We start from the raw sequence: 20,352 nt of genomic DNA on the forward strand, positions 1-20,352 counted from the left end.
AAGTTTTTGGACGACCGGTTTTTCAACACTAGGGGGCTGTTCCATCTCGCCTAGTTCTTCCATGGTCGAGACAACAACACCGGGTTGTTGCTCCTCTGCGAAGTAGCTTTAGGAAATATGCTTGAGCTACCTCACGGAAAATTTATTGAAAAATTACCTCTCAACCAACACATAGAACGAAGAGAATTGGACAAACCTTTCCAGATCCTGAGAAAAGCATTGTCAGAAATGATGTGGAAATCCCATTAGGACCCCAGGTTAAAGCTAAAATTAACTCCAGCTTACTCCACAACGAGTTCATTGTCTATGATGCGGCGCAAATAAATATTAAGGGCCTTTTAAAAATGAAGTTCTGTTGGAAGATCAGTTGAACCGAAAAAAACAATTGGTTATTTAATTAATGCAAAACGTTTATTTACGAACACAATAATACTGTTAAAGACCAGACTGGATTTTGGGTAGGATATACCTTAAGTTCTTAGTAGTACGTGATTACAATCAGATGTCCATACCCCCTTCTCAGTATTTTCAATGAATATTTAAAAACTAACAATACATCACCTTATTATAGCTTCATTTCAATACATCACCTTATTATAGCTTCAATTCAATACATCACCTTATTATAGCTTCAATTCAATACATCACCTTATTATAGCTTCAATTCAATACATCACCTTATTATAGCTTCAATTCAATACATCACCTTATTATAGCTTCAATTCAATACATCACCTTATTATAGCTTCATTTCAATACATCACCTTATTATAGCTTCATTTCAATACATCACCTTATTATAGCTTCAATTCAATACATCACCTTATTATAGCTTCAATTCAATACATCACCTTATTATAGCTTCAATTCAATACATCACCTTATTATAGCTTCAATTCAATACATCACCTTATTATAGCTTCAATTCAATACATCACCTTATTATAGCTTCAATTCAATACATCACCTTATTAGAGCTTCAATTCAATACATCACCTTATTAGAGCTTCAATTCAGTACATCACCTTATTAGAGCTTCAATTCAATACATCACCTTATTATAGCTTCAATTCAATACATCACCTTATTAGAGCTTCAATTCAATACATCACCTTATTAGAGCTTCAATTCAATACATCACCTTATTAGAGCTTCAATTCAATACATCACCTTATTATAGCTTCAATTCAATACATCACCTTATTAGAGCTTCAATTCAATACACCACCTTATTATAGCTTCAATTCAATAATTAGCCTTACTACCACGCTTTAATTCAATATTTAGCCTTACTGCCACGCTTCAATTCAATATTTAGCTTTACTACTAGGCTTCAATTCAATACATAACTTTACTACCACGCTTCAATTCAAAATTTAACTTCACTACCATACTTCAATTCAATATTTAGCCTTACAACCACGCTTCAATTCAATATTTAGTCTTACAGCCCAGTGGCGGCTCAAATCAAGTGGAGGCCCCAAGCGGTAACCATTTTGCGGCCCCCAAACTCAAGATATTAAAATTAAATAGTAGCTCTAAGATGGAATTTATGTAAGAAGGCCTAAAATATCGTCCGGTGCGCGCGTGATAGTTGACAATCCCCCCTTAATGGGTGGAGGGGGTGGAAAAGGAGCCGGGACTTAATATTTTATCTTATACCGTCTTTTTTGGGTCACCTGAGAGTGCTCCGAGATCGCTCCAAATTTACGTGTTACGTCATGACTCTAGCTCGGAGGACCGAATGTAGTTGCTCCGAATGACAGACAAAAGTTTTTTCAGAGCGGTTTTTGCGACGTCTTCAGGCGCTCTGTCTCTAGACTCGGAGTGGTTGGGATAAATCCGGAAGGAAACCGGGAGTGAGCGACTGGCTATATGTTTTTCACCATCTATTTCTTTTACCTTTTCGTTAACCCTGGGTTGGTTTTTGGAACTCACGAAATCATAGGTACACTTGATTCGATTTAGAAACAATTACAGAACGAACGATTTTCACGTTCAGACACATATTCAAAATCCATCAAGTTATGTATGTTCAAAACCTTTAACTAACTTATTCATGGCTATTAAAAGCAACCGTCGTAAAGTTTCAGCACCGCGGGCAGCCTCCATTTTCTGTTTTCTTTGCTCGAGGTTTGCTTTTTCTCCAGTCGGAATCATTCGCGTCCGTATGACCTATCCCCATGGGATCCAATGGGAAAGCGCAGAGCAATGACGGGCATGAAAGGGGTGGGACTTACTTGTCCACTGACACCGGCGTAAGAGTAGAAGCGTAAAATCTCGCGACTTAGGTCTTCTTATATAAATCCTTTCTTGATATAATACTGAAAGGGAAAATATTCGTCATTTATTTCCTTTTAAAACTATTAAGGTCCGTCCACACTATGGCTTTTTTTCGCGTCGCAAGCTACGTAACGCTGGAGCGCGGTACGTCGCTTCGCTCGGATCGTTTTCACTACAGAAATTTGCGCCAAAGCTTTGCTCGCAAGGCCTTGCAAACCTCGCGAAAATCTTTGGCGTGTCGCAGTCTCGCAGCCAATCAGAGGTCTCCTGGTTGGCGCAGGCGATCAGAGGTCTCCTGGTTGGCGCAGGCGTAGTGTATTCGAGTTATTTTCAAGAAAACAAATATGTCTCCGGTTAATAGGCCTAGTGTTTCTCGTGAATGAGTGGAAATCAACAGCTATTTTCGTTTTTATTACTTAGTCTCTTCCATTTTTTACTTTGAAAAAAGGAACTGTTAATGGAAGAAAATTAATTCTGCTCAATTCGGGGCCCCATGGCATCACGGGGCCCCAAGCGGCCGCTTAGTCCGCTTACCGTTAAACCCGCCACTGTTACAGCCACGCTTCAATTCAATATTTAGCCTTACAACGACGCTTCAATTCAATACATAATATAGTAACAAATTTCTTAACTGGCCGCGTATCTTTGGCTTCGGCACGCGGGTGCGGCTTAGGCTTAACGCGAGTAATATGGTGAAGTATTGTTGTTTTTTTAAATGTAGGAGTAATTCGAGATACAGAAAGGATGTACGCTTTTATCCTGTGCCTAAACCAGGAAGGAAATATGTAGAGGTGTGCGGTTAACCGTTTCAATCGAATAATTCGATCCGGTATTCGATAAGCCCATTTTCAGTATTCGATACGAATATCGAATACCGAGTTGACTATTCGGTTAAAGTTCGACTACCATAAATTTAAGGCCTTGTCGCCTTGGCACTGCTGACCCACCTTATTTAAAAAAAATATCCTCCCAATTTTATTTATATGCCGTCAAAAACTACCAGCAAGTGCCTGGGAAAGTTTTCGAAAAACTCGGCGACCAATAAGGAGAGGTATTTTTAAATATAGGAGCTTCTAACTGTTTTTCTCCTTGCTTGGTATGCTATGACTATTGGAACTGACTCTATATGAAGTTACGCCTTTTAACTCGTCTTAGATTTCTCTGCACTGTCAACTCCTTTTGTACTTGAGTATAGACTTACATTGAGAAAGACTCGAGCATCGTCATTGGCTAGGTCAATTTTGAACAACGTTATTTTTGGTTCCAGTTTGAGTTAAAAGCGTCTGTGTAGGTAGTGTAGACAAAACGAAAGATCGTTCTTACATTAGGTCTTGTGGAAGCTGTAATTCACTTTTAGATTTGGATCTGCGAAATCATGTAAGTACTGCTTAGTTTTTTTAATAGTATTATTACCATAAGTTAAAAAAATAATTTTAAACGTAAGAAAAAAAGCTTTTAAAAACAGCTTAACTGCCAAAGCCCTGAAAGTCATTGATGTTTAGTATTGTTAACTGTTTTGTAACGTTACTGGAAGCTATTTCAATTTACAGCTTTATGTAAGTACCGCTTAAACATTGTAAATTTTTTGTAATTAAGTTAAATAAATAACTGTTAACGTTGGTAAAACCTGTTTTAAAAACAGCTGAGCCACTGAAGAGCTACTGAAGCCCTATTTTACAATAAATTGTCTTCTAATCTAAATGATGAATCTGAAACAACCGAGACTTCTGATTCAGATGTGGAAGACAATGACGCTGAAGAGTTTTCTGAATCTGACAGTACAGTCGAACTTCCAGCAACCAAAAGACTTAAAACAAGTCCTAAATGGACTTACTTTGAACCCAAGGGTTTTGACGGAATGTGTACAATTTGCTCCACGATCATCAAGCGAAAGTGTGGATCAACTTCAGGGATGCAAAACCATCTTCTTCATAAGCACCCAAAAGAGTTTGCACAAGTCGAGAGCCAAAGAGAAGCGTCCACTCAACCAAAGGGACGACAATTAACTTTGGAAGAAGTAAATTTGCGAAAAAAGATGTTGGATAAGAATCATCCCAAAGCAAAGCAATTGACCAAAGCTATTGGAGAAATGATAGCACTGGATTTACAACCATACTCTTTGGTTGAAGATACAGGTTTCAAAAAGCTAATGAAAATATATGAGCCACGATATACAATCCCCAGCCGAACCCACTTTTCACGTAAAGTTATTCCTGACCTCTACAATACCGTAGAAATTGATTTGAAGAATGAAATCAAATTTGACATATCCCAAGGTGTCAAATCTTTCGCAATAACCACAGATTTCTGGAAATCAAAAGCAATGAAAAGTTATCTAGGCATTACTCTTCATTATGTGGCTCAAGACTTCAAGCCCAAAAAGTACACTATTGGGTGTATTCCTTATGAAGAGGCTCATACTGGCATTAATATTAGAAATTCATTGTACGAGGTTTTGGAATCATATGGAATTGATTCAAATGGAAATCAAACAATATTTGCTGTGACGGATAATGCGCCCAATATGATATCCGCAGTTGCTAATACGCCATGGAAAAGCTTGGTTTTCTCACACGCTTCAGCTGGCCGTAGAAGATGCTATGCGTCAATTAAAGAAAAACAACATAAGCGATACTGATGTCCTCCTACGAAAATGTACAGCCATATTTGGACACTTTAATCATAGTGAAACAGCTCTTAAATTACTCAACAAACACCAAGAAGAATCAAATCTGCCAAAAAAGAAGCTGGTGCAAGACGTCATTGTTCGTTGGAACAGCAGTTTTTTCATGCTAATGAGCTTGATAGAAAATAGAGAACCTGTAGGCATATCATTGCTTTCATAAAAAACTGAAATTGAGAATCTTACAAACTCTGACTGGAAATCTGTTCAACAATTGGTGTTAGTCCTTAAACCGTTTGAAGAAGCTACAAGGGAGCTCTCTGGGGATCTTTACCCCACCCTTTCGATGGTCTTCCCAGTATTACACTGCTTAAATAAAAGTCTACAAAAAATGGCATCAACAGCCACAACTTCCCAGTACGCCAAGATTTTCCTAACGAAATTGAATAATAGATTCCCAGACTATAGAAATGGATCGAAGTCAATGAATTTACGGAAGGCAATGCTCGTGGATCCAAGATTCAAAGCTATTTTGATGGACCAAGATGAAAAAATGATCGTAAGCGTTTTACTAACAGCCGAGTATGATGATTTGCAGCGCCAAATAGTTGAAACTGCTGGGACTTTGGACGAAAATGAGTCGACTCCTAGCTGCTCACAAAGCAGTCAAAATGTTGAAAGCAGTTTATGGGATGATCTAAAAGAAAAAATTCAACAGCCACAACAAGGAAGACAGCTCCCTAACGATGAAATTAAAATATATATGGCAGAGCCGGTTGTAAAGAAAAATGAAAACGTATATATATGGTGGAAAACAAACGAAGGAAGATTCCCGATTTTGGCTAAACTTGCCAAAAGGTACTTGGCTCCACCAGCTGCATCAACAAGTAGTGAACGATTGTTTTCAGATGCTGGTAACATTTTGTCTTCTAGGCGAGAACGACTATCTCCGGAACATTTAGAACAGTTGGTTTTCTTGCATGCAAATTTGACTGTGTCTACTGAAGTTAAAAATTAAAGCAATTAAACTATACTGGCTAAACACTTAACAATAAAAAATGCACCTTGAAATGGTTACTGTTACACTTACAAATAGAGCTCAATATTATATACCTCAAAAAGTCAAAAGTCAATAAGTGCCACAAAAAGAATTTGTGATATTTTAATTAAATATAAAATAATAACACAAAAGATTTGTGATATTTTCACTGTACCTAGTCCTATTTCTTAAGTATGTAACTTTTAAAAGTGAAATATTAAACTTTCTTATATTAATTTGTGTTGTCACTAGTATTTAAAATTTCCTAATATTATTCGCGAATATATGGGTTTACTATTCGCGAATACTAGGCCTAACTATTCGCGAATACTAGGCTTAACTATTCGCGAATACTAGGCTTAACTATTCGCGATTAATCGGGAAGTAAAATATTCACCAAGGCCCAACTATTCGGTATTCGATTTGGAATAAACTATTCGATTCGGTATTTGACATGGAAAATTTTTTGATATTCGGTAACCGGTTCGATACCCAAAAAATGATATTCGCACACCTCTAGAAATATGTTAACATCGATGTGGGCAAACATCACGTGCAACCAAAACCAGGTTTTAGTCGTATCTGCATTTAGCGCCTTCATTGTAAACCACCCGTTTAATAACAATATATACTCTTATTAAAAGCTAAAAACGTATCAAATTACAATAAATTTGTGAAAGCACTGGCATTGGTGGTGCTACATTAAGGCTAAGTAGGCTATATCCTACCTCACAATTTGACAAGACCCCAAAACTGGTACACGCCAAACTGAGCATATAGATAATAATAATTTAGTAATCTATATCTTTATAAATCAAAGTCCTGACTGACTGACTGACAGACAGACTGACTGATAATCAACGCCCAGCCCAAACCGCTTGCCCTAGAAGGCTGAAAATTTGCAGGAACGTTACTCATATGTAGTAGGCGCGTACTAAGAAAGATTTTTCCAATCCTCCGCCATCTTAAAAAATGGCGCCCAGAAATTTAAAAACTCTTCTCTATGCAACAAAGTCCGCACGTTTCAACCGATTTCACAAATATTTAGTACACTGGTTTGCTTTAACCTTAGGACGGGCTGAATGATCTTTCGGGTTCGATTTTTCGCCATCTTTTAAAATGGCGCCCAGAAATGTAAGAAAATATTCTCTATGCAATAAAGTCCGCACGTTTCAACCGATTTCACAAATATTTAGTACAATGGTTTCCTTTAACCTATAGACGGGCTGAAAGGTCTTTTGAGTTCGATTTGTTGCCATCTTTTTAAATGGCGGCCAAAAACTTAAAAACCCTTCATTATGGAATAATGTCCGCGTGAAAAGTAATAAAAAATATCCCGACGGGCTGACGGACTGTGCCGAGTGCCTTCGCTCCTAGGGTGCTACAAAAATATTAGTCATCAGTAAAATCTACACATTCTTTATATCATTTTAGATGGAAGTTCTTATTACACGCGAGCGACGCCGCGGGTAACGGCTAGTCTATCCATATAAATCAATGTCCTGACTGACTGATAGTCAACGCCCAGCCCAAAGCGCTTGCCCTACAACGCTGACAATTTGCAGGAACGTTACTCATAAGTAGTAGGCGCGTACTAAGAAAGATTTTTCCAATGCGCCGGCTTCTTAATAAATGGCGCCCAGAAATGTAAAAAATCTTCTCTATGCAGCAAAGTAGACGCATTTGAACAGATTTCGCAAATATTTAGTACAAGTTTCCTTTAACCTATAGTCAGGCTGAATGGTCTTTCGGGTTCTTTTTGTTGCCATCTTTTTAAATTGGCACCAGAATATAAAAAAACCTTTTTTATGGAATAATGTCCGCGTGAAAAGTAATAAAAAATGTCCCAATGGGCTGACAGGCAAGGCCGAGTGCCATTGCTCCTAGGGTACTACAAAAGTATTAGTCATCAGTAAAATCTACCCATTCTTTATATCATTTTGATGGAAGTTCTTATTACACGCGAGCGACGCCGCGGGTAACAGCTAGTTTACAGTGATAATGTGAAAGAGTGAATGATAAATAAACCATTTATTAAAATGAGGGGAAAGAAATTCATGAAATACCTAAGATTGGTACTATTAATTGATATTGAAGAATACAATATTTAAGAATGAAAGGAGTTCCCGTTTACTTGAACATAAGCTAATAAAATAACGCCACGAAAAACGTTCATGGCAAATTTATAGTAACGTTAAATGCTTCGCTTGAGCATGCCGTAAAAAATACTCTTGATTCAGGAACCCGCCCTTTGTCGGCTGTCTCTACGCTTCAGCCATGTTATTTGCTTGAATTCTTTCGGTTTCGAGCCTAAACCTTTCATTCTCCAGCCTAAGTCTCTCATTTTCCTGCTAGCCCTGTCAAAGTCGGTCATTGCTTGCAAAGCGGACGCGAACAAGGCTAAAGCCTCCTCTATTTTCTGCTCTTCCTCCAAACATTCATTTGCGGAAAGTACAAGCCTTTCCTTAAATGGTAATGCTCTTTTCCTGCTTTGCTTAGGCTGTCACTCAGCTATAAGAAAGTTTAAACGTGTTATCAATCCGACACAAAGGAATGTCGTGCATACAGAAACAATAGCAAGAAAGGATGTAATATAGAAAAAACGAAATGGAGAAGTAAAGAACTAAAAGGAAACGGCAGGGATAATGTAGAAAGTCTGATTGGAAATCTGACTTAGCATCTGCAATGAGCCCTCTTAACGTAAAATTTCAAAGTTAGACAACAATAAACTAAGTCAAATAAAAGGTTAAGGATATTTTGTATTTACTTATACCTTTTAAAACGATTGTTAAAACCATGTTTATGTCGTACTTACAAGTGGCAGGTGGTTGGCTATCTTCATCGAAAAGAGAAGTAGGAACACTGTTGGAGCAGTTTGTATCCACATCCTCACTGAAAACAGTTGGAACACTGTTTGAGCAGCTAGCTTTTGGATCTGATTCTGAAGGAAATAATGTCAATGACATGGTAAATACATTACGAGACAATAGCAACATTTCATCTTACCAAAATGAGGAAAACGCGAAGCTATGTCACTAGCTGTAGACGCTTCCAGATCTTTACCGAAAAAAGAAGGACCGCTGTTTGAGCAGCTTGCTCCTGGATCTGGAACTGTAAGAAAAAATGGCAGTGGCATGGTCAATACATAACAATACATTAGCAACATTCCGTCTTACCAAAATTTGCAAAAAACGAAGCTACACCAGGTGCGTTATTATCGGTGCAGGAGTCAATAGGTAGCCCGCAATTGTTTTAGAACATAATGCACACACTCCAGTTTGTAAAAATAGTTTACTTTAATTTCTCGGGCCATGGGGCCAATTCTGTAACTCTTTTAGTGTGTTATCGCAAGTCATAACTATCGATTGAAGAGGTCAGTATAAATAGGCAATTAGTCTTTGGTGTCCTCAAACCATGAACAGAAAGTGGTGGAAGGCTCGCGTTTCCTCTCGTGCTGATGAAGACATTTAAAATTTTACTATCACGACTGCGATCACTTAATGACCATTCTAACCCTTTTGTTAAGTTATCACACGTGAAAATGAAAAACGATAAACGTTAACTTTGAAAATTTTGTTGTTTTTAAAAGCAGGAACGTAATCGCGACACAACCGCCGCTTTTTATTCAAGGTTTGATAAGACCCCAGAGTAATTGGGTATTCTACAGGGCCGGTAGGCCCTTGTAGATATGACATGACACCCTTCCGTAATGTTAAAGAAAAAGTCACACCTTTTAGGGTTAGCGTCCCATAGAAAAAGCATTAAAAAAATTTCAGTTTTTTAAGGCAATTGAAGCCGGCCATACGGAAAAACTATAGCGAAGTTAGTTTTCGGAATACTTCTAAATTAACAAGCATTTCTTAAATGAGAAACTTACCTGCTTCGATTTTTAATTAATGAATTCTAATTTTTGTAATTTAACTAATTAAGATAGTACGTCAAAAAATTACTTTTGGGTCAGATGTCAGCCTAACCTTATAGCGCGCTTAAACCTATTTCTTCATTTCGTTCTCGTTGACAACTAGAAGGGCCTAGGTTTGTGGGTGCTAACAAGTTACGTTGACAAATTGCAAATGTTGTCTTTCTTGCTGATTTTCCCAATTTCTTAGCAGTAGACTCTAACAATTACTTTGGTATTTCGTCCGAGCTTGAGCACCTTTATATGTATTTTCTAATTAACTGTAGCACCCTTAATAAGAAATAGGTCGTTATCAGGTCGAATTTTCGTCTAGAAAAGTAATTCAGGTAAATTATTACAGTTAATAGAGGTTTTTATATCTTTTGAAGTAAGTTTTTCGACGTTCTTTACGGCCAAGGCTTAAGTTATATAGACTAATAGCACCCCATGTTATTTCCCCATAGAGCTTAATACAGTCGAAGGCAGAGGGCTGCCATTACCCTATTTTAGTTACTCTTTAAAGATTATTAAAAAGGCTGATTTCCAGCTCTCATTTGTTTTGGATTGGAATCCATTATATAGTCTGCTCAATTTTATGCTAGAAACAGAGCCTAACCGGGTTAACCTTACTACCCTAGGTTTTTTATGCTGTATTTACCGTGTGCGCTTGCAATTTGATGTAAAAAATGGCATACCTATTCAAATTATTAACGTGTTGAAATAAAGATAGTGCTTTTCACCCTGTGAAAAGATCGAAAACTTCAAAATACTACTGGTAAGATGACAAAAAGTTTAAAATGTTTTCCTTACGGCAGTTTAAAGACTCGTGGTGTTTACCTTAGCGCAGTTTGTTACCAACAGTGGATTTTGTTAATTCATAAATATAAGTAACAGTGGTCTGATTAATCCAGGAGGACAGTGTCGTTATGTAATTTAATTAGTCAAATAATTTCCATGTTTACATCGGCGCAGATTTTTCCAACGTAACCGCGTCAGCAACGGAGGGTTACGTTGTTCGCTATCTCCACAGTTCACATTGCCGTTTGTTCATTTGTCTAAATTGCTATGAATTGTTTAGGTATTTAATTTAATTACTGTTATTGAAGCCAAAGTAGCTAAACTATAGAATCACATCATTCATTAACATATGTTATAGATGATCTTTATGTTACCGCAAATTTAGCACGTGGTATGATAAAAATTTAACACATTGTGTTGGCAAGAATGAAAAACTCTTCTAAACTTTACAATTAAGGTGATTTGATACTCATTTTGTAAGCTAAATCAACACTGCCAAACCTCAATCCTTCATTAATTTCAACTTAATTAAGTATAATTAACGTGAATTTAAACATGAAATATATATATATTTGGATGAGAACTCGAGTAACTTTGAAATAAAATACTTAATTAAGATTAAAACTGCACAAGCTGTTAGTATAGCCCCATGTTTTCAATTCCACACTTAAGTTAATTTAAATTATCTTTAAAATACATTAATAGGCGCGAAATTCGAAAGTGTAGGGTAAAATAAGATTCAAAAGCTCCACTAAAAATTGCAATTAACGTGAAGTATTTATTGAAAGTAATTTTATAACCTAAATATACACTGCCGAAACACAACCCTACGTTAATTGTCACTCAATTAAATATAATTAACGTGAAATTAAACCAAATATATTCATTTTTTGGATAAAAACTCAAATAACTTTTAATCTTATTTAAAACTACCCAAGCCATTGGTATAAATCCCAATGTTTTCTATTTCACACTTAAGTTAATTTAAACTATCTTTAAAGTACATTAATTGGCGCGAAATTCAAAAGTTTAAGGTAAAATAATGACTGGCAAAAATGTTAAACTTCACTAAACGTTGCAATTAGGGTAAAAAATTCCAAGAAATTATACTTTTAAGCTTAATCCACTCTCCCGAACCGCGCTAAAATTAATATTAAAACATCACAAGTTTTTCGCACAGCCACAGATGTTTCCTATTTCACTTTCAAATTGATTTAATTCATCATTAAAATACATCGAAAGCTCTTACATATTTTAGGGTAATTGCAATTAAAGTTAATATTCTATCGAAACTTGTATCCACACTAGATAAACCGTTAAATTAAACTTAATCAAGTATAATTAATGTGAAATCAACCCAAAACACGAATGTTTTTGGAAAATTCATGGATACCTTATAATTAAACTAACAAATTATAATTAAAACTACACTTATCTTACACTCAGCCTCCATTTTCCTGTTTAATTCTTACACTTAAATAAATTGTCATTTAAAATCATTTTTCCCATATTGAAAGAGAGCCATTGAAAAGGAGCGAAACTTAAAGTTTGGGGGGGGGGATGTTACAGTATTTGTGCCTTTTTAACAGGAGTATTGTTACAATTTTAACACTACCAGACTTAGAAATAGCACACGTCCACTGGTCCAAAACCAGTTTATTGGTTGCTTGGACCAGTTTTTAATTGAAAAAATTAATAATTAAGTTTTTTGATGGGAATTGAGGCGGGACCAGTTTAAAAATTCAAGCTTTCTTCCAATTTCTACTCTTAACTTTTCTATTTCAAACACAATAAACCGCATCACTCTAGAGTTTAGACCCAAATGAAGGGCTTGCCAAGTGGTACCAGGTTTTGGTAGTGGTATTAAGTTAGATTTAAAACTACACGGTAGTCGGCAGTCTCGGCACGATTGGAATTTTGAAGTCTCGCAGAGTCAATTTAGTCAAACCTATCCTTTATGGTCAAACTACCTTGAACCTTCTCGCAAGTGGGCTAGCGCCTATATATATAAATAGCCCACGTATATATATATATATATACGGTAAAGCTAACATAATTATTTAAAATTTAATTACATTAAGACTGAAGTGACAGATATTATAAAAAAACGTCTTGGTTTGGACCAAGACCGAAAAAACAAACGATATGTGTGAGGTTTATCAATTGGCTGAAGTTTCAGATATTGAAATTTTTTTTAGTTATTTTTATCCATTTAATCCTTAAAAAATATTAAATTCAATCAACTGATTTTACTGTTAATCGATCTATTCCCTCTAAATTAATTGAAAAAATTACATATCTACGCTTTTTCAAGAACAATTACATTTTCCGAAAACATTTTATCATGAAATTAATTATTTTCAAGGGATTTCGTGTAAGCACCTTGACGGACCTAGATTTAATTGTTGCTGGCTTGACAAATTTTCAAATGTGCACCCAAAAAAGTTTAAATCTGTAAGTTGCTAAGAAGACTGATGTTCCAAAAAAATATGATAATTTAAATTTATTTTGTTCAGACTAGTTAATAAACTAAATAACTAATGTCGTCTATTTAAGACAAAGCAACATCGTTTATCCTGTGTGGTTTCATTTAGTAGGTAGCTATCTGTAGCACTGGACAAATATGATAACGGTATATAACCAAAGGTAAGGGTAAAGATTACATAAAAAGAAATACGTTTCAGTACCAATGGCTTGTTATATTCATCTCCATTCATTACCAGTTAAACGAAGAAGGTCACACTTAACTTAACCCCCCCCCCTTCCTCCATTTCCCCAATATATACGGGATTTACGAGAGGTTTTCTGTGGGCGCTGCCATAACTTGTCGGCGGCCTTTAGTTAGTGGCTGACATTGCCTGTCGTCGAACGCGCTCTGTAGCCTTGGCAGAACAACTCTCCGAAAAGGGGGCGGTAACCTCGTAAGTCCCGTATAAAATTTTTCAATCACCAGTGGTTCCAGTGTTTTGGGTCATCTGAGCCGACGCAATACACCCAGCAAATATTACCATATAGGTCGAAACCTTTTCACATTAGTGAACGGTACATGACTCTCCGGACTTGCCCGCCAACCTTAATAACCTAAAACTATAAAACGTTCGTGTACAAGAATGATTATTGTTGTGGCTTGACACTCGCTAGCGCCTGAAGGACCGATCACTCAGTCTAATCGGTGTACATTTGTAAGAGAGTAGACCATTTTAGAAATTACATACAGAGAATTAAAACACAGGTGTGATGCCGCCATTAAGGTCTTCTCTCTCTCGCAAAGAAGCACCGCTATAGGCAGTGCAAGTTGACTAGCCTCCTGCCTGTAGTCAACTTTGTTACCGTCTGGCGGTGACCCTTGGTGCGAGGGATAATACCCAATGGTGGCCTCGCCACTGTGTGTTTTCCGAAATGGTATTTACGCGTGCTAAAATGATTATGCGTAATACGTTACCGGTGTACAAGTAACGCCAACAATGTAGAAAGGGGTGGTGACGTTATAAAACTCTAAAGTACGAAGAGGGAAATTGCAGTGCAACCTTTCCTTCATAGTCGCGACATTAGAAATGTAGCATTTCGATATACGAAATTAAATGTATGAATTCGTGCAGGGTGGTTTGGAATCGACTTTTAAAAATTTACATTTTCCTTTCGAATTATGTCAAAGTTCGCTTGGTCTTTTTAGACAGAGTGTTTCAAATATTCAATACTGAGCTCTTAACACGTACTCCCTTCAAAATAATTAATTTCATGATAAAATGTTTTCGGAAAATGTAATTGTTCTTGAAAAAGCGTAGATATGTAATTTTTTCAATTAATTTAGAGGGAATAGATCGATTAACAGTAAAATCAGTTGATTGAATTTAATATTTTTTAAGGATTAAATGGATAAAAATAACTAAAAAAAATTTCAATATCTGAAACTTCAGCCAATTGATAAACCTCACACATATCGTTTGTTTTTTCGGTCTTGGTCCAAACCAAGACGTTTTTTTATAATTTAGACCAAGCTCTGAAATAAAATCATGCCGTTAAAGCGATACTTATCACATGATAACTCACTGATAGCGTTTCAGAACTTGCCCCATATCCGTTATGGTTTTTTATGTGATGACTAAATAAGTACTTACATTTCAGGGGCAGTTGATGGACCATCCAAAGATACCCCAAATTGGGATGAACCGAAATCAAAGGCATTCGGATTGCCTTCCATCGACACCATAGGAATCAAAGAGGCTACCCTTGACTCAATAGGTGTCAATGGCTGCGTCTTATTTGGTCCCCCACCAGTTTTACGGGACTCCCTTGTTATTGTTGCCACCTTCTTCCTAACCTCAGTCTTTACGGTGCTCCACTTTTTTCTAATTTCTTCAGCAGTTCGGTTCTGCTGGTGGACTTCATTTACTCTATTAGTAATTTGCTGCCACACATTTCTCTTCTCTTCGGGCGTCTTTCCAAAGTCGTTCACGACCAACGAACGTACGGACTCCAACTGAGTCAATAAGGTTTCCATCTCATCTTGAGAATATGGCGCCTTTTTCAGTTTTCCGGCCATAATTCTTTACTATGTATAATTCAATACAATTATTACAAGTAAAGCTTAACAACGTTAGAACATGTCAATATCAATTTTATTACAACCTGTAAAGTTGAACATAAATTACAAAGGAATAACAAAATAACGGTTTCACAAGACAAATAAAACTTCGCTATGCTACTCAGTTAAGAAGTAAATTGAAATTGCACGTTTGCATTTCGACCCCCAGTCATAACCTTTATTTCTCAACGCGGCCCACATATATAACTCTTTATCTCTTGTTTTAGTTTGTACTGGTTCCTCTTAATTTTGTTGTCAATTCATTCCTTTATCATTTGGAGCTGTGTGGCCATCATGGTCCTAGCTCGAGAAATATACGGAGAAAAAAAAAACCCACGGATAGTCTGACAGGAGGCCACTCAGGTAATGTAATAATTATGCCTTCATTAAGCTTAGGTAGTTGTGGTTTGCGGAAAATTCTATATTATCAAGGTGAGTAAAAACATGGAAACCGGGAAAGATTAGACGTTTAATACAAAATTCAATACAATTAGTTTTCATACAATGGTTTCAAGCACGTCATTGACATGAAAATATCTACATTACTAAACATTACACCATGTTACATATCATTACCTTAAGAAGTGGCTGTTACACTACGTTGAACTGTTTCAATGTAGAGCAGACAGCAACGAATTAAACTAAATTGGGCACGTTTCGTCTTCACACTTCACTATTTGAAGGAAATATTGGGATTCTCTGACATGATTAGCATTCCATTCTTGTGAGAATTCCAAACTCTCTATATTATGTCCCGGTCCTACATATTTAGCTTCAAATTCATATCCATCAATTTTTATTCCATTCCAAACGTCTGCGAGAACATTTCCCGCATGTTCAAAGTTTGCCTTTTCCATGTTTTGGTCAATCGTGTGTCCTCTAGAATCCAAATGGTTTCCGAAATGTTGATGTGGTAAAATTAATCCTGCTAATTCTCGACTAAGAGGAGCCATTCTTCTTTCTACTCTATTATACGCGCTTCTTCCTGTGGCATTATTTGCTAGGAAGAGAGCATCGAACTTGTTTCGTTTGAAGTGGTGGATTGCGTATTTTACGACCTTTTCATATCTTGGATTTTCGTCTGGACCTCCGTCAGAAATAATTATCATAATAGGCTTAAATTGCCCAAGATAATTTTTTGTGAGAGCTTGAAAATGTTCGGGTTCAAGAAAAATTTCTTGGAGATCGTAATCGTGACTGGATGCGTATGACGAATCATGTTTTCCAGATCGAATGACTATCACTTTAGAACCACTGTAAGTCACGGCTTTTTTTATCCCCAATCATGTTTTTCTCAATCTTAATTCCAGCGTACGCACTTGGGATCAGCTTATGTCTTTCTGCTACCATCCAGTCGTGATCAGGTAGTTTTATTTGGTAATCTAAATGCATGAGTAGAGGTGATTGCTTTTGGCAAGCAGTCAGACCGATTGGCACTCGGCATTTGTCATCCAGACTAAGAAAATTACTTGATCTGGAAACAGTGATGCAATATCTTCTAGGGAGTTAATAGTCGCGGTGCAGATTGCAGAATCCGGATAACTTTTATATAAAATGTTTGACGCTTTTCGCAGCCTAAAGGGTACAGTGTTGACATGCCTGCACTGTAAAAAATAAGCGTGCTTTTTGGCATTCAAAAATGATAGTGACCTTTTAATTTTGAACAATCATCTATTGACGCGTTCACATTTAACCAGAGACATTCAATTTTGAACAAGAGGTGTTTAGGCGTTCAATAACAACCATGAACATTCATTTTTGAACAAACTACCATCATATCGATCAAAACTTAACCCTAGCATTCATTTTTGAACAGATTATATATTACCATTCAAAAATGACTCTTTATCCCATTCAATTTAAATTTTGAATAACCGCCTTGCGCTAATGAAGCGTTCAGATATGGTCGTTTAGGCGTTCTAGTAGGATTGTAATAGTATTAGTATTTAAACAAGAGCGTTTTAGGTGTTCAAATAAGAACTTTTTGGCGTTCAAACGAGTTTACTTTTGACGTTCAAATAAAAAATTTTCACTTTCAAACGAGATTGTTTTTGAGTTCAAACGAGAGCATTATGGGCGTTCAAACGAATGGGATATGGGCATTCAAACGATTATGTTATGGGCGTTCACACGAGAATGTTATGGGCGTTGAAACGAAAATATATTTGGCTTTAAAACAAAACTCTAAGAAAAAAGCGTTTAATGGGTATTCAAACGTAAACGAAATTGTTCAATCGCTAAAGGTGAGTAAAACAAAACTAATTCTGCCTTAAAATTACTTGATTCCGCTGCTGTAAACTTGTACTACAAACAAAGCTTTCATTAAAAATACAATAACTACTCAACAATTTACTATAACTTGCTTATTTACCGTGAATTGAATATATATTTTTCTGTATAAACATCATTATACAATAATATCAAAGGAAATGTTACGGATTATTGCGTTATTTCACCTATCACTTATATTTACATAGTCCCTTGAATAGTTTGATAATGTAATATATTGCTTCAACGTTATAATCGGAAAGAACTTGATAATGAACACTTTCCTTAAATGCGGACTTTCTTTATATAATTAAATTATTATTTAACAGAACGATTATAGTCTACGTGTTTCAAATTGACCCGCCATCGGAAGGTGTACAAGCTTTAAACACAATAGATTTCTTTCTAATCAGTGCGTATGTTTTATATAGTATGCCCTACCATAAGGCATTCAGCGATGAAATTTCAAATCAAATTTCTATATTCAAAATTCAACGCTATAAATGTCAAATTTCAATGCTTCATGAAACACATGTATTATTAAATGGTTAACAGCTCAATTTTGTACTTGAGCAATTGAATATGAACGCTTGATCAAAGTCTCCGATGTTGCTCAATAATGAAAGCATAAAGAAACAATATTAAACGTTAATTTTCCAATTAAATTTGAGCGGTTTCTTGCTTAAATTTTAACGATACACTAACCTCTTACGCACCGTTCAAATATGAATGCGTGAGCGTTTAATTTTGAGCAATAGCGTTCTGTTCAAATTTGAACGCAAAGAAATTATTCAAATTTGAACGCAAAGAAATTATTCAAATTTGAATGTTAAAGCGTACCACCACAGTGTCGAGGCTATGCACGCCCAAGCATTCAAAGATGAACCTCACTTTTTTACAGTGTACTGTTAAAATTATACTTTTACAATTTTTGTTCTATTTTCCTGCAGCTCCCGGATTTGCGGAATTTATGCATGAGTTGAATCCAGAAATCAAAACATTATCAAGGCAGACAATATGTAGTGATTTGAAAAAAATCAATCGATACAGTAGTAATTCTCGCCCTAAAACTAAGTTTGGGTTCTATCGATCAGTGTGCTTTGCATTATCTCTGGATATCTGGACCTCTAGATCAACAGAAGGAATTATTGCAATTAAAGCACACTTTTATCTGGTATATATTAATACATACTTAATATATTGAAACAAGTGTTTCATTTTCTACCTTTCATAGATAACTGGGATTTAATATCAAAAACAATTGCCTTATATTTTGGAGAAAAACACACAGGAGAAAATATTAGAGAAAAAGTAGTCTAAGCTCTACGAGGATTAAACATTGATCCCTTACAGATATACTAGATGTGGTACCATGTCATGAAAATATAACTTTTTAAAGTTTATCTAATCCTTCCTATTACTTAGATTGGAAAGGTCATGCCAGACAATGCTTCCAATATAACGGCTCCTTTTGATGTAGTTCAACGAATTGGTGTTAACTGGACCCCAATGGCTCCAGCAACTCGAAGTGGCATATTTGACAAAACAAGCAACTCGGAAAAGCATGAAACTGAAATTGATTTTTGTGATTATGAATTTATTAAAAATGATGATGAGCACATTCTTCTCAATGAACAGGAAGGTACGATTTGCGTAATTATCCTGCAGGAAATGGAGAATAAATTTGAAATTCTTATACAACGAATATGATAGCTTTCTCTGAAAAGGATATTGCAGAAATTTTAATGATCTGGGACCGAGTGAGATGTGCGGCTCACACCTTACAGCTGGTTAAGAATGATGGCTTAAAACTTGATGAAAAAGCAGCGTCCGTGATAGAGCATTGCAATAAAATAATCCGATTTATCCGAAAGTCCAATCATTATTCAGGGGAAATAAAGAAATTAACCGGAAAGGACTTACGCATTGCTAATGTGACACGTTGGAACTCGACATTGCATGCGCTGGAAAGACTTAACGAGGTAAAATTGAATATCATCTTAATTTCCAGGTTATTAGATTTGAGTATTCAGTTATTCACTTCTACTTTAGGATAAAATGTTTTACCAAGTTCAACAAGTACTTTTGAAAGCAGCTAATGAAGAACGCAAGAAACTTGATTTCGCATTGCCTCCAACGTCAATGAAGTACAATAAGACACGTTTTAAATTTAACAGAATTGATACTTAAATCATTACTCTATCTTTAGGCTAGATATTTCAAATTTGATTAAGCTTTTGAAACCAATTGAACAAGCAACAAATATTGTTCAAGGCGCTAAATATTCAACTTCAGCTGTCGCCATTTCTGCAGTCATGTTTGTTTATCACGAGCTAATTAAGTCAAAACCCTGTCAGTATACTGGTTTGAAATATGCGCTCTTAGAGAGTATGAAGAAACGCTTCCAAGAATTATTTCATGAAGAATCATTTCTAGCAGCTACAATTTTAAATCCCAGGCTTAAATTTGCTCTATTTGAAGGTACACAAGGTATTTCTGGCAAATGTTTCAAGTTTTTATGTAAAAATAACCAATATTGTAGGTGACCAAGCGAAAAAAATTGGACTAGCTTCAGTTGAAAAAGCTAGACAAGCCTTAGAAAATTTACTCTCTACATATGCCCCAGAAAATTGCGATGTTTTATCTCATGAAAATAATAATTTAACAGTTGCACAAAATGAAGCACCAACAGGTAAATGTGCTGGAATATTTTTCAACCTATCTTTCACCTTGTTTTTGATGGTTCAACACTATATTACGCAGGCTTCTTTGGGTTCCTAGAAAGCATGGTCCCATCAAAACGTGGGCCAAGCTCTTCACATGAAATCTCAGAAATAAACATGTATTTAGCGGAACCC

The 20,352-nt window shown here is 36.0% G+C and overlaps 2 protein-coding genes and 1 long non-coding RNA gene across 3 annotated transcripts; 2 read left to right on the forward strand and 1 right to left on the reverse strand.

Moving 5' to 3' along the window:
* The first annotated feature begins 9,382 nt into the window (after nucleotides 1-9,382).
* On the forward strand, nucleotides 9,383-11,463 carry LOC149588025 (uncharacterized). The gene is made up of 3 exons (XR_016380167.1): nucleotides 9,383-10,190; nucleotides 10,482-10,921; nucleotides 11,000-11,463. It is a non-coding gene; the product is annotated as an uncharacterized LOC149588025 (long non-coding RNA).
* Nucleotides 11,464-14,622: 3,159 nt separating this feature from the next.
* On the reverse strand, nucleotides 14,623-15,184 carry LOC149588026 (nuclear apoptosis-inducing factor 1-like). Its single transcript, XM_089863223.1, has 2 exons — nucleotides 14,760-15,184; nucleotides 14,623-14,641 (listed from the first exon to the last, which is right to left on the reverse strand). The coding sequence occupies exons 1-2, from the start codon at nucleotides 15,182-15,184 to the stop codon at nucleotides 14,623-14,625; spliced, it is 444 nt and encodes a 147-aa protein (XP_089719349.1).
* Nucleotides 15,185-16,443: 1,259 nt separating this feature from the next.
* LOC149588027 (uncharacterized) lies at nucleotides 16,444-20,343 on the forward strand (the record flags this gene model as incomplete). Its single annotated transcript, XM_089863224.1, has 8 exons — nucleotides 16,444-16,482; nucleotides 16,537-16,590; nucleotides 18,920-19,136; nucleotides 19,208-19,476; nucleotides 19,547-19,641; nucleotides 19,704-19,975; nucleotides 20,037-20,186; nucleotides 20,258-20,343. Coding segments are annotated over exons 1-8 (1,182 nt in total), but the record flags the coding sequence as incomplete, so codon positions are not given.
* Nucleotides 20,344-20,352: the final 9 nt, after the last annotated feature.

Source organism: Phalangium opilio, unplaced genomic scaffold (genome assembly GCF_054372755.1).
Source record: "Phalangium opilio isolate 3A_F unplaced genomic scaffold, DU_Popi_V2 ptg000810l_1, whole genome shotgun sequence".
NCBI lineage: Eukaryota > Metazoa > Arthropoda > Arachnida > Opiliones > Phalangiidae > Phalangium > Phalangium opilio.

Coding starts and splice junctions, on each gene's coding strand:
- LOC149588026 (XM_089863223.1), bottom strand. CDS start 15,184: ATGGCCGGAAAACTGAAAAAGGCGCCATATTCTCAAGATGAGATGGAA.